Genomic DNA, 26,691 nt, shown 5'->3' on the forward strand with positions numbered 1-26,691 from the left:
AGTCTGTGGCTAGACCAATCAGTGTTTGGTACCAAGAGTTTACCTACCGTATTTATAATTACTAGTTTTATATTCTCTATCATGAGGCCTCATAATTAACTCAAATATTTACAAAACAAAAAGCAAAGGAACAAACGAGTCTGTATTAAATTTGAATTGTAGCTTAAACATAAATTTTCATACTGTCTTCAAGTCGTTAAAATCTACTTATCATTTGACTCCTTTGGTTTCAGTTGATTTTCGATTTTTTTTCCCGCAATATCATGTTTGAAGATAATTTCGATAAATCACTGCGCATTTAAATCATCACTTTATACGAACTTGTAATGTACTGTACAATAATATTGTTAATATCGCGGTAAAAAAAATCCCAGCAGGATGAAGAGTTATCAGGAACATTATACGACTGTGTTTTGACACTGGACATAAGTCATCCATTTGTACATTTTCCGCAAGCCAAGAGTAACCAATAGCTTTCACCAGGATAAATTTCTTAAACTAAATTAATCATATTTTCTTCATTCTTTTCGATGGGTTTTCCTTGTTGCCTCCCTCCAACTTATACCCAACCCCGCCCCTCCCCAGAACCGTGCTTGCCGTTTGAGTAACATTTTGAGTAACATTTTTGGTGCGGCTTTCGGATATCGCATCGGATCCGCGACCCCCTTATTGTAGCCGTGATTGCCCGAACCGAAATACAAGGGCCTCAAAATATGGGACATATTAGCCTTTGTGAAAAGCTAAACTTAACCGAAAAAAATAGGACTGATGTAGTTGTGGATGTTGATGGAAACCGGAATCACAGCCTGATTTTAGAACGTCTATCATTTTTGTTGCTGATGTGATCATAAACCGTGGTGACGGCCGCACTTAGGCCTACACCTTGTGAAAAATCTTCACCGAGTAGAGGTCTGCTATCGCAAGGCGCCTGTCTTCTGTGAAAACAATGCCCTGTGGATTATGCAAATCCTGGATGATACAGCCCAGAAACGTGCCATCAACACCATTATAGCGGTGAATGTGACCCGTGATTTCATCAACACCATCATTGTCATCATCCTCAAAAATATCATCGTAGAAATCATCAACAGCAGCCTTCTTACCATCAGCATCAGATGTGAATTTGTCCACGACGATGTAGAGATCTGACTGACTATCGAAGCATACGCCGGCGGTGCACACGCGGGCTGGTTTGCCACCGATCTTCGGCCTGACGGAGAAATACTCGTTGTCTTTAGAGGCGATGACTTTAACTTCGTTTTCAAGTCCACTGATCGCGACCTGACCACCCCTGCCGACAGCCAAGAAGTACGGCTCAATCTTCACGGGTATGGTGCGCAAGAACCTGCCATTGGTAGGATTGTGCTCTGTCAGCACCTTCTTCTTGATGTCACCCACTACGACGACACCATCATTCTTTATGGCTACGCTGCGCAGGCTAAGCGGCGTCTCGTCAAACTCCAGAATCTCTCCAGAATCCTTATATCCCTCTTTAGAATCTTCCCTCTTCAGGATCTTGACTTCAACGCTGCTGTCTACTACCACAATTTTTTGGCCAGTGGCAGCCACGTCGATCGCATCTGACAACGGAAACAACGAATTCCTCAAACACTTGAACAAATCTTATGCCATTTTCAAGGAATAACTTTAGCCGAAAGAGCCAAGGTAAAATCCTTTCCAGAAGTAAAAGTAGTCATTTATACAAAACATGGTTCTGGAATATGAGATTTTGTTTCGGAGCGAGCTGCTTTTAAAAAAAAATAGAAATTTGATTCAGGATACTTTTGGAAACTTTGTGTCTCCAAATTAAAAAGTCCAGAAATGTCACAAACTTGCGTATGATCAAAAAGAGGAGGTTTGGGGTCAACTTTTATTTTTGGCTGGTGGAGGAGAAATGACTCAATTTAATACACTCGATTTGAAAGAGTCATCACCTGCCACATACTCATTAAATTCGGTCTGTCTCCCATTCCGATACCGTTATTTTGGAGCTACCGGACTGAAATGATTCTAGCTTACCTTCCTCCAATTGTATGCTGGAAGCCACCGAGTCAGAATCCCCGTCTATGCTACAGAACATCACTCGCTTGTTTTCGTAGTCTGTAACCACGAGCTCGTTAGGTCCAAGCGCATCTATACCCCGGGCAAAGCTGAACTGGCGTGGACCGTCTCCTCTCTTGCCGAGCTCACGGAGCAACTCCCACCGACTCGCCGCCGTCGGCTGCTGGATCTTGCCCGGCCAATCATCATCATCGCCCGCACTGAACCCCAAATACGAAAGGCGATAGTCGACTCTCGGAGCGCTGAGGCGGCAAAGGAAATCGACGTCTTTCCTGATCACGGGATATACTGAGAGGAACACGCTCTCCGCCGCATCCTTAACGATTTCCTGGGCGGTGTTAAATGTGTCCTTTTTTCTTTCAAGCAATTCGGTGACTTTGTCGGAAAAAGCGTCAAACGCCTCAATGCGCTCATTTTGGATGCTTCTAATGCCATCAATCAATTCATCTGCTCTCTGTTGTATAGTGCCCACGGCCGTTTCTGCCTCGCAGTTGAGGTCGTGCTTTACCTCGCGTGCGATTTCCAAGGAAAGTCGAAGCTGCAATATCTGCTGTTTGAAACCCTCAAGTTTTCCTTGGAGAGACTTTTTATAAGCGTCGTGTGCTTCGGGCGCTTCTACGTACTTGTGCCTGCGATGCCCTACGACGGTGCAAGAGGTACAGATCAACTCGTCGCACGTCTTGCAATAAAACTCATTCACTGCTCTTTTGTGTTTCGAACACCTCAGCTCATCTTCCTCTGGCTTTTTTTTCACGGCGACCCTCCCCTTGCGTATGTCTTCCAATGTCTCGACCGCATGTCCCGATGTGGCGGTAGTTTTTCGATGCCTCTTTGTGCAGTCGGAGCAGATGTTCTGAGCGCAGTCCAGGCAGCGTCGCTTCGCCTCCTTGCTCTCCTCACAAACTTCACACAGCAGCTCCATGCAGTTGAGTGGCATGGCAACCTTTTCCTTCAGTGAGACGCATTCGAGCGAATCGACCAAGTAGAAGTTGGTCTTGAGACCCTCTACCCCTTTATCCGAAAGCTTAGTTTTGTGTCGGCAGAGGGGACAACTGATTACGTTGTCCTCCTCTCCACCGTGTTTTACCTTTTCTACCAAGCAGTGCTGGCAGAAGCTGTGAATGCATTCCAGAAACTTGGGCTTAGTGAATCTATCATGACAGATGGCGCAGTCTAAATTCTTGCTGAACTCCTCGAAATATGATGACATGCTTGTCCGTGCCCCCATCATAACTTTAGAAGACGCCAAAGAAGCCATCACAAGTTCATTTCCGATGTGCCCGGTAGTATGATCTGTTGGAAAATCATAAAAAAAGTGATAAAGGCAAACACGATACGACATTATGAGAGAAGAAGTTTTGTTAATTCTGCATTTTAAAATGAGTGGAATTTAATACCACGAACTTCAAGTATCCATTTAAATCATCGTGCCACGTCGACTTTGAATATATATAAATATCAATGTTAACGAGCTACAGAAACTAAACTTACCGCGTTACTAAAAAAAAAGGGTTTCTAAATGAACGAAGGGGCGTTGCAGCTAGATCCGCTTTGATTGAACAACCGAATGAGGCCAGCACAGTCTGCAACTCTACACGTAGTTCCAGGCCACGTGATCTGATTTATATCCAAATACTTAAAGGGGCACTAGGTCCTGAAATCCCAGAAAATGTTACGTTTTGGATTGTTTACTTAGCCTGTTTCAAACATCTGGTTGAAAGGAAACCAACCTAATGTCTTACCGTTCCCGAGAAAAGACGAAAAAAACCCCGCTTGTTTACGTCGGACATGACGGAGTACGAATACGTTTTTCGTGTCGTTCTTAGTACGCTATACACGTTGTGTGTCTCGGGAACAGCGCGCGGTGACCAATCACCAATGCAAAAAATTGTGGTTTCTTCAACGTCCGCAAAAGGCGAACACTTTACGCGTACGAATGAAATCACAACTAGCATCCAAACAGCTCGAATTTATGTAAGGTCAAAAAAAATAATAAGTCGGTCTCTGGTCAGCGCGCGCGTCGATTTTAAGCATGCGCGTCAATCTTTTTTGTTTCCAAAATGTTCCGCGGTAGCTCCAACAGCGCCCTCTATTTCCGCACCTCCTCAATTTTTTTTACCAAAGAGCACCAAGGAATGGGAAATTGCACCAAGGCAAATGATCGAAAGCACCAAGGCAAATTATGGAGGCCACCAATGTACATGAGGACACCAAAAAAGCAAAATAGTACCCACCTTGTCTGTACAATCCAAGCTGAAGAAAAAAAATTTAAAAAGGGAAAAAAAAAAAAAAAGCCGCGTGGCCGCGTCAATTCCGGAACTTTGGTCTGACCAGAGACCGAATATTTTTTTTTTTTGGCCTAATGGGGTCGCAAAAGTGGACCCCGAAATTCGTTCTCGCACGCACAAATACAGAAATAACACAAAAACGCCCAGTTTTGAAAGGATAGTTGTGTGGATGTTTATATCCTACTTTTGAAAGTTATTTCCGATTATCATCATCTCGTTCAAAGCGCGTTTTGTAGCCCAATTTGGGCTGTTCCAGGACCTAGTGTCCCTTTAAGTGCGGCAATGACATAGCAAGGATCAACAAACAGGGACCAATAAATGTTTTGTGGACCGTCCCATAAAATGTTTATTCTTGTTGAACTGTGATCAAATTCTAGGGGTTAACGAGTTTATTTTGTGATGGGTTGTTGCTTGCATAAGGTTTCGGTGTTTGAGCATGGTACATCAGGCGTCAGTAATGTGTTAAATAAGGGCAATACTGTTTAAATTAGGGCGATTTTACGCAGAACATGCATGCAAAACTGTCATTGCTGAGCAACTAACTATAAACCCGCCACCTGACTTCAAGAGTCAAACAGCACTCCTCCTCAGCCCGGGAGGGGGGAGCACCTGGTCTGAGGCAAACGAAGCAGTTTTAAAAGTGCAGTGTAATTTTTATTTTATTCAACATTTCAAATTGGGGCACCGGGGGTATAGGGGGGGGGGGCTGACATCCATTTTGTGGGGCGTACCTACCTCCCTGCCCCCGGTATAGTTTTGTTTTCAGAAAACGGCATATATCAAACTCAAAATTTATGAAACTTTTCCAAGTGATAGTTATTTTGGCATCTGAAATGTTCCATTCGGGCTATTTAATAATAACTTGGATTCTCAAAAAATATGACACTGGCCGCTTGTAGTAAACTTGCACTTATTTTTTGTCCCGGTGTAGCTAGCGTGAATATCCAACTCCGTGAAATATGGACTCATTGGTAGTATTGCGCATGCGTAGGTAGATACTAGCTTATTTATAGGCCTATATATAGGAGAGTGACTTGTCACGTGTGAAGGATTAGCCAATAATAGGGAAAAGGAGTCAGATTTTCATAGGAGTCTCGGATGTTCATCTGACTCCGGAACGAAATTTCTCTTTGTACACGTTGCCTCGTGGGCGGGCAACTGTAACTCCATTTCCGCTTCGCGCTCGACCCCCGCAGGATTTGGAAACACGCTGTAATTCAGTTCGTCAAAAGTATTATGACGAAACCGAATTTCAGGCAGAAACAGGCATCTTGTAATAACTCGCATTATACGGCAACTTTCTCCCTCTGAGAACGCCAGTAGTTAGTTCTTGTGTAACCGAATAACAAAAACCTTCACAAAATCAGATTTTTTGAAACGTTTTCTTCTTGATCAATCGAAATTCTGGCTCTCTCTGAATTTACGTCATTAGAACTAAATGCGTGTCCCTGGTCGTGTTATTTTAAAGTTGTTTACCCAATTCGTGTATGACTGACGGACTTTATTGCGTCGTTAAAAGAGAAACCAATCTCTTTATAACAAAATACTCCTCCGTTTGGAATTACCATCTGTAGTTATTTGTGCTGCGACTGATCATTTTTATCGCAAATTTGGGAGCCCCCTGCAAATGTCTTTTTAAGGTGAATTTATAATATTAAATTTCACCTTGTTTGTGCAATGTTCGAAACATTTGGATTCACAACACCGTTATACATTAAATTTTATCGATCGTCAATTTTTCGGCTGTTTTGGGTGTTATGTAACAATGTATTCCGTTACACGTGTATTTGGATTTTTAATTTTCTTTCAAGGAATAAACTGAACCACACCCTTTCCCCCGTAATTTGGGCCGCCGAAAAAAACCTTTTCAACACATTCCTCTCTCTCTCTCTCTCACTCTTATTCTAACAAATAACAAAAAACTTTTCCTTCTGTTCTTGGCGTCTGCAACCCTCTCCTAAAAAAGGAGGGTTTTTATTTTGGCAGAAATAGATCCACCTTGCTGGCTGGTTCCCGGTGCGTACATAATCAATAACTGATTGTCGTTGCATGGGAACCAGCCCACCCCGCGACAAGGTCGGATCCAGAACACAATTTTTGGGTGGCCCAAAAAAAATTTGGTTCGCCAAAAAGTGGGTCCAAAAATTACGACGTGGTTTTGAATTCTAGATGCTCTGTGGTGCGATCTGAGGCATTGCCTGCCTTTATTACGACGTCACATTAAAAAAAATGGGAGGGCAATGACCCCCCCCCCCGATCCGCCCTTGCCCCGCGAGTGTGAATTTCGATTGTGTACAGTACTGATTCAACAACTAAACATGGGCCGATTGTTGCGGTCATTGTCTCATTCAAAAGTGAATAACTTTTGTATTGCTAGAAAAAAAATAGAAATTTAGCAAAGAAATGTATTTTATTTTCGGGATGAAACGCGATAAGGTATATTCCCATAGTTAAACGTGAATACCCGTACATCCGCACGTAACAGCGTGTCGATTGTGTCGAAGCACCTGTGTACATCGCTCACTATATGTCTCAACGAGCTCTCGTATCGGATCTGGCGCACTCGTTGGATGACCCCTTCCCGTCCCCGAATGGAAACTTTCTAGTTCCACTAGGCCTACAGGATCCAGAAATTTAAAGGAACATTATTTCTCCCTCCCAACTGTTCTATTTTCCCTCCAGCACGAATGGAAAATTTCCTAGGGTTTCAGAAATGAATGGAATTGTCAAATGAAACCAACATACTATTGTTGCACTAAATGTTGTAAGCATCGTGGCGGAACTATAAAAAAAAACCACGGTTCTAAACGGGGGAAAAGCGCAGTGACCGTTCGTAGGTCTTATCCTAAAAACAAACGTAATATAAACAAAAACATGAAAGGGTTTTATGCGGGCTGACATAAAACCCAGTCCTAGTCGAGGTATTCCCTTAATATTCCAACACCTTTGATAATGATGTCCTGATTAATTTGGACGGCATTGGTTTCCAGGTATGTAGTGAAGAATCAAACGGAAGTGTGGCGAAAATAGAACTCTGCATGACGAAAATGTAAAGGCGGCTCACAGAACATATTGCAATACCAACTTAAGGGATGAACGGGTATAAAACGCGGGATGCTTTTGAACCGGAGGAAGTACTACACTGAACAGCGATCAGCAACGACGGTCATTACTCGTATAACAGCCTACAGAAGTACATCTAAATTATTGAAAGAAACAAAAAAAACGAGGAGAGCAACAACAAAGATGGTGAGAAATATGGAATTTGTTTGTTCGCTTTTGTTGTTGTCTATATATTACGAATTATGCTTTACTCTTCAAACTTCTTTAATTCATGGGTAGCCTTTTTCAAGGCCACCATGGTTTTGGACGTATTCAGTTGCGAATTTGGAATTTGACCGAAGACTTTAGCGCGATGGGCTTTTAAACAAGTTAGGCAAACACATCGAACTGTATAGTGTCTTGTTTCTGACTCTTAAATGAAGTAATCACAAGTAATTACAGATCGTAACTTAATCACAAAACAATCGCAACTTAAGTAGATCACAAGTCAACCACAAGTCAATCACAAGCCAATCACAAGCCAAACACAAGTCAATCACAAGTCAATCACAACTCCGTCACAAGTCAATCATATGTCGATCACAACTACATCACAAGTCAATCATAAATCAATCACAACTCCGTCACAAGTCAATCATATGTCGATCACAACTACATCACAAGTCAATCACAACTCCGTCACAAGTCAATCCCAATCAATCACAACGCCATCTCAAGTCACCATTTCTCAAGTCTCGAGTGACAAGTTAAATGCTCGTGTAAACGAACTCTCACAATGAATTTCATTTTTCGTGCCAAGCGCATCATTTTGTTCACTCGATTTATGAATGATATGTGATTGACTTCAGATACCAAAAAAAATGCGTTTCCATATGACTGTTGTATTATTTTTCGCCCACTGTATATAGATCTGCAATGCGCAGCATATAGTTTGTTTGCTTTCATAACAAACGCAGTATTTCCCCAACTAGTTGCGTTTTAATAATGATGACACAATAAATGCCCTGTGTTTTCTTTACTCCTACGGTAATGCCTCGAGCGTCAGCGTAGTGCCTACAATGCTCACTATTTCGATGTATCAAAGATGAACGCATACCGCCTAATCCCGTTGGTGGGGGAAGGCCCGTTCGTTGAACTGAAACACAAGAGACAAAAAAAACACCTCGCATGCCCTTCTCTTAACGATTCAGTCAACTTCTATTTGGGACACTGGCCGAAACTGCAACTTCTTGTCCAAGTCCTCCTATTGTTATTTTACTAAAATAGTTTCATTCTCTTCATGACAAAGAGGTTGCGCGCGTAAGGACTTTGAAAAACATCCCAACGGAGTTACGTCATTTAATGGCGCATGCGCACTCCGGCTTCATGAGACATCAGAACGAAGGTCAACACAATTTGAAGCAGTTCAGTTTTTATGTTCGTTATCTTGTTTTCATTACTTTTTTATAGGTTTTATATTAATAATGAATGAAAGGTATGCGGAAACACCATGTGTTTCCGCATACCTTTCATTCATTATTTTCTCCACCATGCAAAGCCTCAAATCTTACTTAGGTTTTTATATAGCATCTAACTTAATGTTGAAATAGTATGAAAAAAAATATTCTATAGTCGATAATTGCCAAGGCTTTATCGTTCAACGTCAATATATTGGATTTGGGTGATAAATGTACAATGTTCAACATTAATAATAATATAGGTTTCCTATTATAACTTAGGCGTTTATTCAAAGTTGTAAAAACTGAGAGGTAAATCGAGACTCGATTTCGAATGTTCTTCAAACTTTGTGTTCTCATCAATTACATTAATAAATTTAAACCTATCCCTTCCCTCTCCCCCCCCCCCCAAAAAAAAGTCACACTGAATATTCAACTTCTTTCCCTCTAAGATGTAGTATCTTATCTTCGATCCAGTGGCGTAATTATACGGAGGGCGGGGCGGAGGGGGTGGGTACGAGGGGCACGTGACCCCAAACGTATGTCCGTGGCCCCCTATTTTCAATGTTGAATTGCACACAAACATAGGCTGCGTCAGTGCGCCACCCCCCCCCCCCTCCCTTGAAAAATTTGGTGCACCCCCAGGTAAAGTTCAATCTTAGTTACGCAGCTGCTTTGAAATGCTTTTTAATTTAACAAAGTCAAAGTCAATCTATCCTTGAAATGAGACCATTAACCCAATTTTTTTCTCCATGTAGTTACAAATAAACGTCGCTAGACTCGTTTGTCTACTTGGAATCATCCTGCTTCTGACGACCCTTATCACGCCGGGAATCGGGAGCAAAAACCGGCGCCAGAGCCGGGAAAAGAAACATCGAGACCGGACCGACAAGAGGCAGACGGACAGGTACTCCGTGTCCTGGGACCCCCAGCCCCCGGTAGGCCCGCCTGCACCCGACTACTGCTCCTGCTCATGGGAGTACTACGATCACGAGGACGCCCAGCGGATCCCGCGTCATCTACACTTCGCCCGCTGCACGAACCCTAACGATGATTGCCGAGATAGTTCGGAGGGTAGCTGCCATCTTCACAACTACACGGTCGCCGTGCTGCGGCGCTCATCGACTGCCAGTCGTTGTCGAGACTCGCTCGACGATTACGAAGTTGCGTACGAGTCCGTACCTGTAGCTTGCGTCTGTGTGCTACCCGATCCATACTAGGGGTTCGTTTGTGTTTAACCATGATGATATAGAAGAACATGGCTGAACCCAAAAATACCTCAATTATTTGGAACATGTCTGGAAACAGGAACTGTCACCCGCTTAGGAAGGATTCGCCTCAAGGAAACACAGACATGATGAAGTTGACGCCAAATTGTGCCAGAGTCGTACCCATTGAGACCCGAAATGTTTGAAATTATGAAAGCAAGGTGATAATTTAAAGGGCCCATGCACTGCAGTTAATGCAATCATTGAAAATACACCTATTTATCCTATTAAACCTTATTTATAATTTACTTTTTGCCATTTTCAACGGATTTTTTTTGTTATGCTAATGCAAATTTACACATTCATGAGTTAAGTGTGTGACGTCATTTGAGGCAGAAACTTCAATATCACAGTTATTTCAGTAGAGTTGTGTATTCAGAGAGAGAGAGGGGGAGGCCCCCGGCGGATTTTTTGACAATGTTTTTGTCAGCAATTATTTCAATAAATGGTCATAGAGTTCTGACATCAATCCCAAAAAGAAAATCCCCTCAAAAACCATTCCAGTGCACCGTGAAAATAGGCGTATAACTGCAGTATACAGTCATAATAATGGTCAGTTTTGAAGAGCCAAACCACCACCACCACCACCACCACCACCCACTTTTTGATTTTACGGAGGCCAAGTGTCCGGGGAAAAATATGTCTAAATTTTCTTCACGGATGTGCGGTTGCCCCCCCCCCCCCCCAAATCAAAAGCTGGATACGTTATATTTTCAGTACCAAAAGTTACCATAATTTGGGGTATTTGGCCGTCATAAATGTTCTTTCCTTTGGTGATTCGATGTTGCGTCGGCCAATGAGCAAAGTTTTCTCACTAATATTTTCAAAGAGTGAGTTTTTGGGTTCACAATTTTGAACAGAAAACCCCCTAAACTGAACAATGTCTTCCTGAAATGGCATCACAGCAACAGCGGCCTCAGTTGTCCGGAAAAGCACAGACATAATTTTTTTTTTAATATTTAAAGAAATTTCACTAACATTAACCAAAAAGGGATGTCAAATAGTCATCATACATTTAAGAGGAGCAGAATGTTTCACAAAATATGTTGCTAAGAAAAATTCATCTATGTCACACAGGGTTTTGAGTTAGTGTAGAATTGGAAGAAGATGGAGAAGTTGGTTGCAAAACCAAAAGGATTTTACGAAAGTAGTATAAAAAAAGATGGAAAAAAAATCAAAAGAACAAACCAAAGGAATGGAATGTTTTGGTGGTGTCCTTTTTTTTCAGGGCAAACCTTATTTAATTCAGGTCGTATTTATTATCGAAACACGTACGCACTTAATTAGCATAATATATGTTTCGATAGCATTTGTAATTAGCACAGAATGATAATATAAAAAGTATTTATTTTTGCAATACCACTGGACTGTCGAAATGAGTGAAGTTTGTTGGGCTTATAAAGGATGTTGCTTTAAGGGGCACGTCAAACTATTTCCAAGTTGGATATTTTGACAATATCATTTTTACCGATACACGACGCGCATCGCTGGCCATAGCAACAACCTTGTACAAAATATCGCCGTAAACAGTAATTTCATGCAACGACGCGTAATTCCACTCGATCAAGTGAAGCAAAGCAGACCGTTAAACAAAGTGTTTTTTGTGTCCATTAATGACACAAAATTAGTAAAGGCCACACCCCAAATGTCTAAAAGAAATTTTATTTGCCACCACCAATAAGACTAGCAACTAGTTGCTCTGTAAAATGTATACTAAATCAAAATGCTATTTTAATGAAGAGAAACGGATATGATTCATCCGTCCCTAAACTTGCATAAAATTTTCATGCCTTAATAAAACACTCCCTTTGTGTATGCCACAACTTCCACATAAACGAGACTATTAAAACCACTCTCATTCAAAAAAACAGTTTTTAGTGAAAAGCAAAACCGATTGCGTGTGACGTCACAACCAAAAAGAAAACGTCCTCTCAAACTTGTTCTGGATCTGAACTTTCGCTTCCTGTGCACTGAACTAAAATAAGGAAAATACAAGGTCGATGCTCATTGAAACTAAAGTATGTTTCTCTACGATGACATTTTCACCTACTGATTACATTATTGTGTAAAAATCAACTTTCACGTATCATATCGAAAGAGGTCAATTTAAAGAAAAATAACACAAAGTACATTCCCTCTCATGTAATTGAAACTAACAATAGCTTTGCAGTATGAACTACGTCACGCGTACTCCCTCAGGGGCGGATCCATGAATGTTCGCAGGGGGGGGGGGGGTATCGACAAACAATATGAAATGTAGACACGTATTTTTTCTCCGGACACTTGGCCTCCGTGAAATCAAAAGGGGGGCCTGGATCCGCGCCTGTCCCTCAACGGTGAACACGAGAAAGGGCGCTATCATTGTTGGTTCGCAAAACGGATGTTCAATCAGAAGGAATTGAATCCTTGTACAAACTAAACAAAATTAATGCCTTTTAATTAAGTTTGCAAACATGTTCTGATTTGGTCGCTGATTGTTTTTTTCGACACCATGTATTTTGCCGTTTGCTCCACAGTTTAACGCATTTACGATATTCATACAGGCCCTTACACAAACACAAGAATGATTTTGTCAACACTGTAACAAATTTTCCAATTTGTTCCCCAGAAATTTTTCAATCTTTTTTTGTCTCCTAGGCTGTGATAATTAAGCGATGTTCGTACAGGTAGTTGTAATACGGCAAAGCATCTTGGATCAGTTGTTGTAGTTCTGGTTTAATGGCGTCTTCCTCCTTTGCCGCTCCCGAGGTTGCCTGGTTGGAGTGGAAGCAGGTGCTCTCAAAGGCAGACTTGAAGATCCCTAGATCCTTAGTGTTGCTCAACAGTATACTTGGCGATAAATAGTTGGAGGGTGACTCGCCTTTGACCTGCTCCCATCGCAGTAGGTCTTGGCTGAAAGGCATCCCGATGGCTTGGCAGAGCAGTCGTAAGGCCTCCGCGGGCTTTGCAAGCAGGTCGTCGGCGTCTAAGACCACGGGCGCTGGCTGGCCGAGAGTGGTGGTGACATAGTCGTATATACCAGCCAAGGCTTTAAACTGGTTGCGCTTCACCATGGAAATTCTTACATCGTCTGGGAAATACGAGACTGATTTCCAATGAGAAGTAATTGACTTGAAAGGGTGGCGCATCAGGAAGACGTGGGTGTAGCCTTCGGGTATCATCTCCATCCGTCCTCCCAGCCCGTCGCTGATTTCTTTGCCAAGAATAAAGGATTTTCCGGGATAAGGCTGCTCGTACATCTCCTTCCATGACTTGATATTGAAGCCTTGTTCTGTTGCCTTGTCGGACAAGCCTGATTTCCACTCGGTACCGGGTAACTGTTCACCCGCCTCGTTAAAACCCACCAACAACAGGTACTCGTGGATAATCAGCGAATCGGGTAGCTGTGATAGCGCCCTCATGAGGACGGTGGACAAAGATCGCGGCGTGCTCCACACGAGGACTCGCTTTTGCGTTGCCATGGCGATTTGGGGAGACTGCTCGGCAGGTGGAAAAGTTGCAGGAGGGAAGATGGAAATAGCTGAGTTATTCGTGTCCTACATACACAAAGGGAGGAGTGGTTAGAAAAGCACGAAAAAAGAGGACAAAACCTCAATAACGGTGGCGTAACTGTTTGCCACGGGGGAGGGCCAGGGCACGGGGGCTCATTATTGGTTGGGCGCTGAATATTTTTTATTCAAAATTAAAAACTTTTTTGTCTTTCCCTTATTCAGAGCGGGCAGAGCGGGGAGGGGGTTGTGGAGCAAGGAGTGGCGCTCCTGCCCCTTCCCCTTTACACAAGGTCTTAATTATCTGAACTCGGTTGAATAGACTCATCGCCTCAGCATTGAAGGCAGTCCTTATCACCGACCCCTACCCACTCCCCCCCCCCCCCTCACCCCTCCCCCAACACACACACACACCCGCCAGAACCAAGAAATATTCATTCCACCACCAACACCCACTAACGCCTAAGTCAATGCCTCACACTATGCCAAAACCGGCACGCCGAAGACAAATCGTTAAATAAATCAAATATCGCAAATTTCCCTTCATTGTTCATTTCTGTTCATTTAATACAAACGTGTGTAACATTCCCGGCAACCAATCGAAAAACTGGTCCACTTACCGGAAACTAGATGTGCACTGGTCACAGGACCCACCGATATTTTTTTTTATGACCACGGCCCAGATTTGTACGCGCATTTTTATCCTTCTCCTCTCGGCTGGTAGCCGCGGCTAGACGCCTATCCTAGCGTCTTACACGTATTGACATGTCAGTCTGTTGGGTACCAGTGCACCCTTTCAGTCCCTGATGTCACTTTTTTTTTTAAACGGGTAAAGGTTAAAAGATTCAAAGTTCAATAAGTCATACGACCTGATTCTGTTTGCTTTATGACTTACATTCGTGTGTTAATCGAGAAAAAACTCAGTGATTTCATTATAAATACCGCTATCATAGTGAGCCAGAAACACGTCGTATCCAATTACATATTTTGTTTTAGTAGTGGGACATTCCTTTGTTATTTCTTAGGTTCTCGTTTCTACCGACCCTATTTTGGGCTCCCGACACAAGAAAAATAATATATTTCCGCCGACCCTGTCTAGAGCCTCCCTAAAAAGACAAAATGAAAAAAAAAAAAACCCATAAAATACAGACAATCAGGTTCTGTGTTATTTGAAAAGCTATTGAAATACCTGATTTCTACCTGTGAAGTATAGGCTAATAAGAATCCCAGAAGATGGGAGGATGTTGTCGCTAATCCTATTAGGTGTCACTGGTATGCCATGGCTACCACGTGACTACAGCCAGAATGATAGCGTCCTGCTAGGTGCAGATATAATGTAATTTAACTACATCTTATTAAGTTATTCAGTGATAAACTCATGATAAAGTCATTGCAATAAACAAAACTATAGTCACAATAATACGCGCTGGGCATCATTTCATTTAGCATCTATACTGGTGCAACTACACCCCCCCCCCCCTTTTCTTTTGAGCTACCTACCCTTCTACAGAGGCAAACAAAATATGAGAACCATAGTAATGTAAACGGATGCCCTAAAAGACAAAGATAATATTAATTAAAAAGTTCAATAGGTCATTGTATAATTTAACACAGGTGTCTTTTAAATTTAGCTTCTTAAGCGGCGAGAGGGCGCCATGTATCAAATTATTATTCAGTCACAACATAGCGTGTTGCGACAAGAAATGGCCCTCCGACACAGTTAATGACACAAAAATAATATTGACAAATTAAAGCCTTTTACAAGCCAATCAATAAAGGCGTTCATTTTGTGTGTCTATCCTGAACGTCAAAATTGTCTCGTCGCAACCTTCTTAATAGAGGGCGCTGTTCGGTGAAAGTGCGGGGATTCCGAGGCATACGACTCTGAGCGACTTAAAGTCGTCTTTGTAATTCCAACAAGTCCTACTATTTTATCCTGTGAACATATAAACAGCCATTATTTACGCCAACTCAAGTACATGCAATTATGCCCCCGACCCCCAAGGCAAGTTAATGTTAATTAGCAAGTTCAATAGGTCATTGTATAATTTAACACAGGTGTCTTTTAAATTTAGCTTCTTAAGCAATGAGAGGGCTCCATGTATAAAATGAATATTCACAGTCACAACATAGCGTGTTGCGACAAAAAAACGTCACTTCGACACAGTTAATGACACAAAAATAATATTGACAAAATAAAGCCTTTACACGCCAATCAATATAGGCGTTCATTTTGTGTGTCTATCCTGAAGTCAACGTCAAATACGTCCCAAGTCGCAAATAAAAATTAATGCATTTTAATTAAACTAGCAAACATTTGCCGATTTGATCGCTGATTGTTTTTTCGGTACCCCGTATTTCGTTGTTGGCTCCGCAGTTTAACGCTTAAGCAGTATTCATACAGTCCCTTACACAACACAAAAAAAAATGATTTTGTCAATATGAAGCCAATTTTCAAATTTGTTCCCCAGAAATTTTTCAACCTTTTTTTTCTCTCCTAGCCTGTGATAATTAAGCGATGTTCGTACAGGTAGTTGTAATACGGCAAAGCATCTTGGATCAGTTGTTGGAGTTCTGGTTTAATGGCGTCTTCCTCCTTTGCCGCTCCCGAGGTTGCCTGGTTGGAGTGGAAGCAGGTGCTCTCAAAGGCAGACTTGAAGACCCCTATATCCTTATGGTTGCTCAATAACATCTTTGGCATTAACCAGTTGGAGGGTGACTCGCCTTTGACCTGCTCCCATCGGAGTAGGTCTTGGCTGTAAGGCATCCCGATGGATTGGCAGAGCAGTCGTAAGGCCTCCGCGGGTTGTGCAAGCAGGTCGTCGGCGTCTAAGACTACGGGGGCTGGCTGGCCGAGAGTGGTGGTGACATGGTCATATACACCAGCCAAAGTTTTGAAACTTTTGGGCTTCACCATGGAAAATCTTGCATCGTCTGGGAAATACGAGAGTGATTTCCAATGAGAAGTAATTGACTTGAAAGGGTGGCGCATCAAGAAGACGTGGGTGTAGCCTTCGGGTATCATCTCCATCCGTCCTCCCAGCCCGTCGCTGAATTCTTTGCCAAGAATAAATGATTTTCCGGGATAAGGCTGCTCGTACATCTCCTTCCATGACTTGATATTGAAGCCTTGTTCTGTGGCCTTGTCGGACAAGCCTGATTTCCACTCGGTACCGGGTAACTGTTCACCCGCCTCGTTAAAACCCACTAACAACAGGTACTCGTGGATGATCAGCGAATCGGGTAGCTGTGACAGCGCCCTCATGAGGACGGTGGACAAAGATCGCGGCGTGCTCCACACGAGGACTCGCTTTTGCGTTGCCATGGCGATTTGGGGAGACTGCTCGGCAGGTGGAAAAGTAGCAGGGTGGGAAGATGGAAATGGCTGAGTTATTCGTCTCCTATACACAAAGGGGGGGGGGAGGAGTGGTTAGAAAAGTAGGGAAAAAAGAGGACAAAACCTCAATAACGGTGGCGTAAATGTTTTGTCTTTCCCTTATTCAGAGCGGGCAGAGCGGGGAGGGGGTTGTGGAGCAAGGAGTGGCGCTCCTGCCCCTTCCCCTTTACACAAGGTCTTAATTATCTGTACTCGGTTGAATAGACTCATCGCCTCAGCATTGAAAGCAGTCCTTATCACCGACCCCTACCCCCCCCCCCCCAACCCACCGCTCCCCCAACACACACACACACACACCCCGACTTGTTTCACATACCTAGTGTGGACTTTCCTTTCTTTTCGTGTAGTTAAGGAACACCAGTGGAAAAACTCATTTTTCTCAAACTGTGAAAATCTTACAACCCAATTTTTTTTCAATGATTCCTTTTAGTGTTTCTCTTCATTCTGCTACGGATAAACCTAACCCAAAAATGCCTCTAAACCTGTTTTCCAGAAATGGGGAAACACTGTGTGGACGTGGGCAAGTCCACACTTCGTCGCTGCTACCTACATTATGTGGACGTCTTTTGTTCGGAAGTCCACACTGCGTATGTAAGACAAGCTCACCCAGACACACACAGACACACACCCACACCCGCCAGATCCAAGAAAATATTCATTCCACCACCAACACCCACTAACGCCTAAGTCAATGCCTCACACTATGCCAAAACCGGCACGCCGAAGACAAATCGTTAAATGAATCAAATATCGCACATTTCCCTTCATTGTTCATTTCTGTTCATTTAATACAAACGTGGGTAACGATTCCCGGCAACAAATCGAACTCGTATAAAAACAAAACTGTTCCACTTACCGGAAACTAGATGTGCACTGGTCAGGGGACCCACCGATATTTTTTTTTTATGACCAGGGCCCAGATTTGTATGCGCATTTTTATCCTTCTCCTCTCGGCTGGTAGCCGCGGCTAGACGCCTATCCTAGCGTCTTACACGTATTGACATGTGACTCTGTCGGGTACCAGTGCACCCTTTCAGTACCTAATGTCACTTCTTTTTTTTCTAAGGGGTAAAGGTGAAAAGATTCAAAGTTCAATAAGTCATACGATCTGATTCTGTTTGCTTTATGACTTACATTCATGTGTTCATCGAGAAAAAAACCGAGTGATTTCATTATAAATACTGCTATCATAGTGAGCCAGAAACACGTCGTATCCAATTACATATTTTGTTTTTAGTATTGGGACATTCCTTTGTTATTTCTTAGGTTCTCGTTTCTACCGACCCTATTTTGGGCTCCCGATACCAGAAAAATAACACATTACCGCCGACCCTGTCTAGAGACCCACTAAATTAAAAAAAAAAAAAAACCATAAAATACAGTCAATCGGGTCCTGTGTTATTTTGAAAAGCTATTGAAATACAGTGGAACGCCGCTATACCGAACACCGCTATACCGAACATTCGGCTACACCGAACATCGTCTTTGGCTCCCGATTTTTGTGTACAAAACGTACTGAACATTGTTGCTGAAAAATATAAACAGAAAGTGACAAGTGGCTATCATTTCCCCAAGGAATAGAACTTGGAAAGCCACCCATCGCCGTAGGTAGAGCTAAAAAAAACTGTGTAATTACATAATTGAATAGTCGGCATGAGTTCAGAGTCGTCTTTCAGTAACACATGTACTGGGGTGATGCGTGCATGGTGAAGTTCTGAAGGGCACTGTTTATTGATAAGTGAGTACTGGAGCATCGCCACCTTAAAATCACTATACCGAACGATCGCTATTACGAACAATTTGTGTGGATAGTTCGTTATAGCGGCGTTCCTTTCACGTGAAGTAAAGGCTAATAAACAGCATCCCAGAAGATGGGAGGATGTTGTCGCTCATCCTATTAGGCTAGGTGTCACTGGTATGCCATGGCTACCAACGTGACTACGGCCAGAATGTTAGCGTCCTGCTTGATGCAGATAGTCGACTACATCTTATTATTTTATTCAGTGATAAACTCACGACAATCTCATTGCAATAAACAAAACTACAGTGCATAATAATACGCACTGGGCATAATTTAATTTAGCATCTATACGGGTGCAACTACATTCCCCCCTTTTCTTTTTGAGCTACCGACTCTTCTACAGAGGCAAACAAAATATGAGAACCATAGAAATGTAAACGGATGCCCTAAAAGGCAAGATAATATTTATTAAAAAGTTCAATAGGTCATTGTATAATTGAACACAGGTGTCTTTTAAATTTAGTTTCTTAAGCGGCGAGAGGGCGCCATGTATAAAATGAATATTCACTGTCACAACATAGCGTGTTGCGACAAGAAATGTCCCTCCGACACAGTTAATGACACAAAAATAATATTGACAAAATAAAGCCTTTACACGCCAATTAATATAGGCGTTCATTTTGTGTGTCTATCCTGAACGTCAAATATGTCTCAAGTCGCCAAATAAAAATTAATGCATTTTAATTAAACTAGCAAACATTTGCCGATTTGATCGCTGATTGTTTTTTTCGGTACCCCGTATTTCGTTGTTGGCTCCGCAGTTTAACGCATAAGCAGTATTCATACAGGCCCTTACACAAACAAAAGAAATGATTTTGTCAATATGAAGCCAATTTTCAAATTTGTTCCCCAGAAATTTTTCAACATTTTTTTCTCTCCTAGCCTGTGATAATTAAGCGATGTTCGTACAGGTAGTTGTAATACGGCAAAGCATCTTGGATCAGTTGTTGGAGTTCTGGTTTAATGGCGTCTTTCTCCTTTGCCGCTCCCGAGGTTGCCTGGTTGGAGTGGAAGCAGGTGCTCTCAAAGGCAGCACTGAAGAGCCTGACCTCCTTGTTGTTGCTCCACATGAACTTTGGCATTAACCAGTTGGCGGGTGGCTCGTCTTTCATCTGATCCCATCGGAGTAGGTCTTGGCTGAAAGGCATCCCAGTGGCTTCGCAGAGCAGGCGCAAGGCCTCCCCGGGCTTTGCAAGCAGGTCGTCGGCGTCTAAGACCACGGGCGCTGGCTGGCCGAGAGTGGTGGTGACATAGTCATACACACCAGCCAAAGCTTTGAAATTGTTGGGCTTCACCATGGAAAATCTTACATCATCTGGGAAATACGAGAGTGATTTGTCAAGAGAAGTGACTGATTTCAAAGGGTGGCGCATCAGGAAGACGTGGGTGTAGCCTTCGGGTATCATCTCCATCCGTCCTCCCAGCCCGTCGCTCATTTCTTTGCCAAGAATGAAGGATTTTCCAGGGTACGGCTGCTCGTACATCTCCTTCCATGACTTGATATCGAAGCCTTGTTCTGTGTCCATGTCGGGCAAGTCTGATTTCCAGTCGTCGGGACAGTCCCGCAGGCCCACCTCGTTCAAACCTGATAACAGCAGATACTCGTGGATGATCAGCGAATCGGGGAGACGTGACAGCGCCCTCATGAGAACGGTGGAGAGAGATCGCGGCACGCTCCACAGAAGGACTCGCTTTTGCGTTGCCATGGCGATTTGAGGAGACTGCTCGGCAGGTGGAAAAGAAGCAGGTGGAAAGTTGGAAATAGCGGAGTTATTCGTCTCCTACAAACACAAAAGAGAGTGGTTAGAAAAGTACGGAGAAGACAGACGTAGGAACATCAGTAACGGTAGCCTATCTGTAGCTCATCTTTGGAGGGGGCGCTGAATATTGTCTAATAGTATTAAAGAGCGGGGGCAAGGAGTGGTACTCATGCCCTTCCCCCTAAGTACTTCAATCTATACTCGATGAATAGACTTGGCGCCTCAGCATTGAGGGCAGTCCTAGCATATCACCGACACCTACCCCATCCTCAACTCAACACACACCCCACACACACACACACACCCATACTTGTTTCACATGACTAGTGTGGACTTTCCATTGCTTTCGTGTAGTTAAAGGGAATATACAACATTTGCAAACATCGAAAAATAAAACTACCAAGTTTTTGCGAAATACCTTAGTAGGATGTTGGTAAATGAGAGTCTAAAGCATCCTGTAAAATTATGGCACCTGGTGTACTGTCATTTTCAAGAAAAGTTGTATTTTTGTATCAATTTCCAACGCTGATCGGCCGATCAGCGTTGGAAACAAGTGGCTTTTTTTCAAACACTGGCCCCAATTGACCATTGCACTTGTTTGCAATCGATTACAAACCTATGAACGGGTACGAGCCAGCTAGACTGGTTCCCTGACCTTACAATTCCCCAATGTATGCAAACTGCTCTGTTTCTTCTTATATGGAGTCAGGGAACCAGACTACAGGAAAATGATCGTTTTTCTTGGTTTTTATAGCATTTTCGAACCCAAAACCTCCAAAAAGTCAGTGTAACTATATTTGCTTTATATTTCCAACCCCCCAATTCCATCCATTTCTGGAAATTACAGCAAAAGCAAATGATGTATATTCCCTTTAAGAAAAACCAGTGGAAAAAACTCATTTTTCTCAAACTGTGAAAACTCTTTCAACCCAATTTTTTTTCTATGATTCCCTTTAGTGTTTCTCTTCATTCTGCTACAGATAAACCTAACCCAAAAATGCCTCTAAACCTGTTTTCCAGAAATGGGGAAACACTGTGTGGACGTGGGGTAAGTCCACACAACGTCGGTGCTACCTACATTATGTGGACGTCTTTTGTTCGGAAGTCCACACTGCGTATGTAAGACAAACTCAATATAAGTGTGTATTTGCCTGCAATCGGGGACCCCCATATTGTCCCTCTTTTGTTTGTACTCAAAATTTTAAGGAAGACCTCCTAAATCTTGTGTACACGAATCCAAATTGGGCACCTATCAGGTATTGTCCTCTATTATTCAACGTCCCCTATTGAATGAAGAAAAACTTAACCGACAGAATCAGAAATAACTAAATATTCATCCACACAAGAACCCATTAACCCCAAGTTCAGTGCCGTGGCAAAACCGGCTCGGGTGCCGAAGACATTTTTGTTTATATGAATAATCGCACATTTTCCTTCATTGTTCACTTGTGTCCCTGTAATACAAACGGACGTGTGTAACGATTCCTGGCAACAAATTGAACTCAGTTAAAGCAACAATCTGTCACTTACCGGCAACTATAGATGTGCACTGGTCAGACGGCTCACCGATGTTTTTTTATGACCACAGCCTAGATGACCACAGTCCAGATTCTTTCGCGCATTGTTATCCTCCTCTCGGCTGGTAACCGCGACCAGACGCCTATCCGTTCGTCTTGTACGTACTGACATGTCAGTCTATCGGGTACCAGTGCACCCTTTTAGCCCCTGATATCACGTGCAGTTTTAAACGGGTCATGGTATAATTCAAAGTTCAGTTTGCCATACGATCTGATTCTATTTGCTTTATGACTGATTATATAGAGAAAATAATTATTTCAGTATGAATATCACAGCACAATGACCCAGAAACAGGTCGTCTTGGGTTATAAGGCAAAACAACCCCCTCTTAAGTTCGTGAAGGCACGTCTGTTCACCTCTCCGTCATTTAAGCGGCATTTATCGGGGTTTTTTCGTGGACGGCTTCCTGCAGACGTTGATGCGTATTTTTCTAGCAGACGACGCCCCGGGATTGACGACGAAAATAATAAACTGAACCCTAGAGCCGGCCTCAGGTCGACCTTGCGACGACACAAATCCGTCGGCGATTGACTTTTCAGGATTAAGCTGAGTCTGAGCTACGACCGTCGGGAAAAAATCAGTCGCTGATTTTGTGCGAACTGAGTGTAACTGCGAAGATATTAATACGATCGGCATCAGTTGGCGCTCAATAAAATCACCAGTCGCAAGAGTAGAACAATTTCAACTTCTGCGACGTATTCCGCGACAATCACACGATTTCTCAGTTTGGTGACCTGAGCATGTTTTTCTGGTTGATGCTGACGGTTCCGTCGTTGGGCAAGCAAATCGTGGGTCGACCTGAGGCCGGCTTAATGCATTTTTTTTTTAAATGATAATTCAACTTGGAATAGTGCTCAATACCTAACATTATCGAATTTGTAAAAATATTTCAGTAATATCAATCGTTATACTGTGAGATGTTTAAAGCAAACTCCCTAGGGTGTGTGAACATTCAAAATTATAAAATTGGTAAAATAGAAGGTAATCAAGTCTATCATTTGACGGTATATAAAGCTCAGCAATTTCACAGTTTTTGTCTGAAATATAAAATTATAATACGACGCTACCTAATGTCAAAACCGTTTGTAACTTGTTCCTGGACCCTCCGTTTAAACACTTAAACACTTAAATTCAACTTTCACAAAATCTGCTGAAATTGCCCGGTTTAAACCCCAGACTGCAGGCTAGAATAGAAATCGACAGGTTGTTTTTTTTAAGAATCGTTGAATATTCCAAATAAGACCGTTTTAAGTCCGTAATTTCTCATCGAGTTCACAACGCGTTCAAGTTTTCAGACTTAGAATAATTCAAACAGTTCTTAAAACTTCATTGAATGTATAAAAATGTTCAATTCTCCTCGTATACAATTTGTAAACGAAAACTTCTGACCCATTTTGACACTCATGAAGCACGCGGAAAAAATAAACTCGCCTTCCAGTGGTAATATTTCGCCAATAATAATCAGACACCTTTTTGTCGTATATTTTCTGGATATAAATTTTCTGGATATAAATTAAAATGTTGCGTATCTCCCTCGCAAGCCGTCATAGCATACCCGTAAGTTATAATTATTACAATGTGGAAATATCATAGCGCACGATACTATATACTTAATCCCCTTCCTCTTTTTGAAAAATAATCAATCTCCAGCCCTCTTGGCCCCCGTCCCGAAAATTAGGTTCTGGATCCGCCCCTTGCCTGGGCCCAGCACGGTGTCGCCAGCTCCGGACAGGGGGTGGGGTGGGGGTGGGGGTGGGCACAGTACCAGCTAAGGGGGCATACCACAAGAAAAACACACATAGTACGCTTGTGGTTTTTGCCGATGTGGGGTGGGGGCAGTTGCTCGCCAGGGGGAGGAGGGCGGCCCCTCTGCCTGCCCCCCCCCCCCCCCCCCCCCCAGCGATGGGCCTGCTTTGGCCTCGTTCTGAAGCTACCAAGAACACTGACGGATAATAAAACAACCAGACATGATCAGATATTTCCTGTTTTCAACAATAAGGAATGAATAAACAAACTTCAGATAGAGTTTAAAGTCCACCCTACTAGCTGGGGTGGTACCGCAATTAAACGTGTACATAGTTCGCTGTTTGTGATGTCATAGATCCGATACTGACAAAATCAGCACTTGATTTGGACCCACGTGCGTTCAGAAGGGTAGAGTTTATGTTAAGAGAACCAGGATTGATACTCCGACGCAGAAAACCTTCGCAGAATTTCAAATTCACAATGTTATTGTGTTTGTTTGTTACCTATATAATCGGTTGCCCGAAGTCCCACGTCCCATCTTTATTCCGAAAACACAAGTCGATCGAACGATGTTACGTCATTAAAAAGAAGTACTAAATTTAGCTCATGGACCACCAGATGGGTTATTATATGAAGAGAAACTCTAAAAAAAAAAAATTAAAAAAAAGTGAGTGAAAGATGGGCTGGGATGTCAAACAAAACAAACAGAAACATCCGGCTTAGGTTTCTATATAGTCTTCAAAAAAAATGAATCCGGGAAGAAGTGGAGCACTCTCAGCAGCTTGGAGCCAATCAGAATCTACGTTCTTAAAGTTATACATGAATTTTGTACCAAATCATTGCAGCCAATAAGAAGCGGCGTTTAATCCGCAGCGCGTGCTGTTACCACCCAGCCAATGTCCGCCTCGGTAACGTGAGGAGCACCGTTACGCCCATGCCAATGGTCATTGTTAACTTGTTAGCCTTTATAAAACACACAAAAATGAACTTTTTCGTTTAATTTTTATATGAAGAGGTTTTTTCCCCACACACCCATACGGATGCACACAATCTTGAAGTTTTGTAAAAAAAAATTATATGAAAAAAAATGATAAAGATGTCGTCATGGTTCTATTTCTGTGACCTGAAGAGGTCTGCGAAAGGCTTAAAAGTAAGAGAATTTGCACCCAGAATTATCACAACCTCTCTGCTGAGCTTAAATTCACTCATGCCTCACTCTGCATCAAAAACAGCTGCTTAAATAGATCTGACAAGATACAAGAGCAACATCCAGAGACAAGGCAAAGATTTCCCTTTGTGGCACTACTACGATGGCAGAACACCGACATACCTCGGGTTTCCTGACGAAGATTGGCTTCTTGCTCCTGGGGAAGTCTCCCGTGGCACTCAGCGTGTCCGCACTGCTCTTCTTGGCCGTTCTGTCCCCCATGCGAGCCGAACCCCTTCCCGCTGTGGAGTGTTCTAGCCCATTGACCGAACTCATCTACACCATAACCGATGCGGGTCGCTTCGACCCCCGCAAGTCATTCGGGGTCCTGCCCTTCAATCTGACGGGCTCTCTTCCGACGCAGCTGCCGACGATGTCGTCGTCCGGATCCACCTTGAGCTGTCCTTTGATGTCGTCCGAGTCGAAGTGGACCTGTCCGTGGACCTACGACACAAACTACGACCCCGACCGATACCCCAGCGTGATCCCCTTCGCGATGTGCAGCTGCCAGGGCTGCATAAACCGGGCCGGCGAAGAAGCACCGGACATGCAGTGCCGTCCTGTGATGTACAAACAGCAAGTACTGAGACGAAATGGATGCGTGGATGGTTTCTTCAGATACGACTTCGACTTCGAAGAAGTCCCCGTTGCGTGCGCCTGCATGCAGCTCTCGACTCAGCCACAGAACAGACCCCCAGGTTTGCGGCCCTAAATTTGAAGAAAATGATGTATCTCACATTTTGGGCAAAATTGGGATGTTATTGGTAAATAAAGCAGACAGCCGCTGTGAAGAGAGTTTTCACAGAGCGCCCTCACTATGGACAAATACGTAATCTTTATTAAGCGACGGCTCTGTAGAAGCGCCCTCATGTACTCAGAACTAGGCCAATTGATTCTTACGTAATATAGTTTCACGACTTAGTAAAGACGGAACTTTTTTGGCAACTTAGGCTTTGTTCCAATAATTATGACGTTTTTTTTTATATATTGACCCTTTTTAGATGAATCAACCTCCCTGAAGCAGCAGGTTTTTATGGGTTGACCCTAGTGAAGATAATTGTCGGAATCTGACTTTTATTTGATGTTAAAATTTTTGACATAAGTTTTAAAACGTAAAACCACTGTTTGTAGCGAATTTTCAAAAAGAGTGATGTAATTATTTCGTGAATTGCACAAAAGTAATTAGTAAAATGCACTGTGACTATTATTATTTTGAATGAAAGTTGATAACTGATGATTGTAAATATTGATTGAGTATATGGAAAATCTTGTGCAATGTTCGCATATGAATTATGCACATTGAAAATGAGACACAAAACTTACTTCTGACTGTCTGCGATAGTCGTATAAACGCTACTGATTTGTAAACTCGATTAAGGTGTATCACCATGCTGTAAATCCTACGGATTGTCAACAGACGTTATTACATAACGCACAAGTTTAGATGTTGAAATATTTACTCATTTCCTACATCATGTTCAGTTTCAAGAATCCTGCATATTTTTTTTCTCCATCCCAAAGCCGATGTTTTACAAACACGATCTTTAAATTTATTGGCGAATGTTGATTGGATTGAAAGTTAGACTGTGTGATTCTTT

General features: G+C 42.7%; 6 protein-coding genes across 6 annotated transcripts; 2 read left to right on the forward strand and 4 right to left on the reverse strand.

The window, feature by feature from the left end:
* Positions 1–876: 876 nt before the first annotated feature.
* On the reverse strand, positions 877–3,289 carry LOC119728118 (E3 ubiquitin-protein ligase TRIM32-like). The gene is made up of 2 exons (XM_038200193.1): positions 2,020–3,289; positions 877–1,580 (listed from the first exon to the last, which is right to left on the reverse strand). The coding sequence occupies exons 1-2, from the start codon at positions 3,287–3,289 to the stop codon at positions 877–879; spliced, it is 1,974 nt and encodes a 657-aa protein (XP_038056121.1).
* A 5,207-nt stretch (positions 3,290–8,496) lies between these two features.
* On the forward strand, positions 8,497–10,708 carry LOC119728119. Its single transcript, XM_038200195.1, has 2 exons — positions 8,497–8,523; positions 9,607–10,708. Exons 1-2 carry the CDS (start codon positions 8,497–8,499, stop codon positions 10,066–10,068), a joined length of 489 nt encoding a protein of 162 aa, XP_038056123.1. The 3' UTR covers positions 10,069–10,708.
* A 1,784-nt stretch (positions 10,709–12,492) lies between these two features.
* On the reverse strand, positions 12,493–13,634 carry LOC119729143 (branched-chain-amino-acid aminotransferase-like protein 2). The gene has a single exon (XM_038201667.1). The coding sequence runs from the start codon at positions 13,575–13,577 to the stop codon at positions 12,750–12,752; it is 828 nt and encodes a 275-aa protein (XP_038057595.1). The 5' UTR covers positions 13,578–13,634; the 3' UTR covers positions 12,493–12,749.
* A 2,156-nt stretch (positions 13,635–15,790) lies between these two features.
* LOC119728790 (branched-chain-amino-acid aminotransferase-like protein 2) lies at positions 15,791–17,000 on the reverse strand. The gene has a single exon (XM_038201183.1). It carries the CDS (start codon positions 16,927–16,929, stop codon positions 16,102–16,104), a length of 828 nt encoding a protein of 275 aa, XP_038057111.1. The 5' UTR covers positions 16,930–17,000; the 3' UTR covers positions 15,791–16,101.
* A 1,628-nt stretch (positions 17,001–18,628) lies between these two features.
* On the reverse strand, positions 18,629–22,651 carry LOC119727268 (branched-chain-amino-acid aminotransferase-like protein 2). Its single transcript, XM_038199126.1, has 2 exons — positions 22,093–22,651; positions 18,629–20,583 (listed from the first exon to the last, which is right to left on the reverse strand). The coding sequence occupies exon 2, from the start codon at positions 20,506–20,508 to the stop codon at positions 19,681–19,683; it is 828 nt and encodes a 275-aa protein (XP_038055054.1). The 5' UTR covers positions 20,509–20,583; positions 22,093–22,651; the 3' UTR covers positions 18,629–19,680.
* A 2,502-nt stretch (positions 22,652–25,153) lies between these two features.
* On the forward strand, positions 25,154–25,971 carry LOC119729029 (interleukin-17A-like). Its single transcript, XM_038201520.1, has one exon. The coding sequence runs from the start codon at positions 25,197–25,199 to the stop codon at positions 25,803–25,805; it is 609 nt and encodes a 202-aa protein (XP_038057448.1). The 5' UTR covers positions 25,154–25,196; the 3' UTR covers positions 25,806–25,971.
* Positions 25,972–26,691: the final 720 nt, after the last annotated feature.

The sequence above is a fragment of the Patiria miniata genome, unplaced genomic scaffold (genome assembly GCF_015706575.1).
Source record: "Patiria miniata isolate m_02_andy unplaced genomic scaffold, ASM1570657v1 HiC_scaffold_20, whole genome shotgun sequence".
NCBI lineage: Eukaryota > Metazoa > Echinodermata > Asteroidea > Valvatida > Asterinidae > Patiria > Patiria miniata.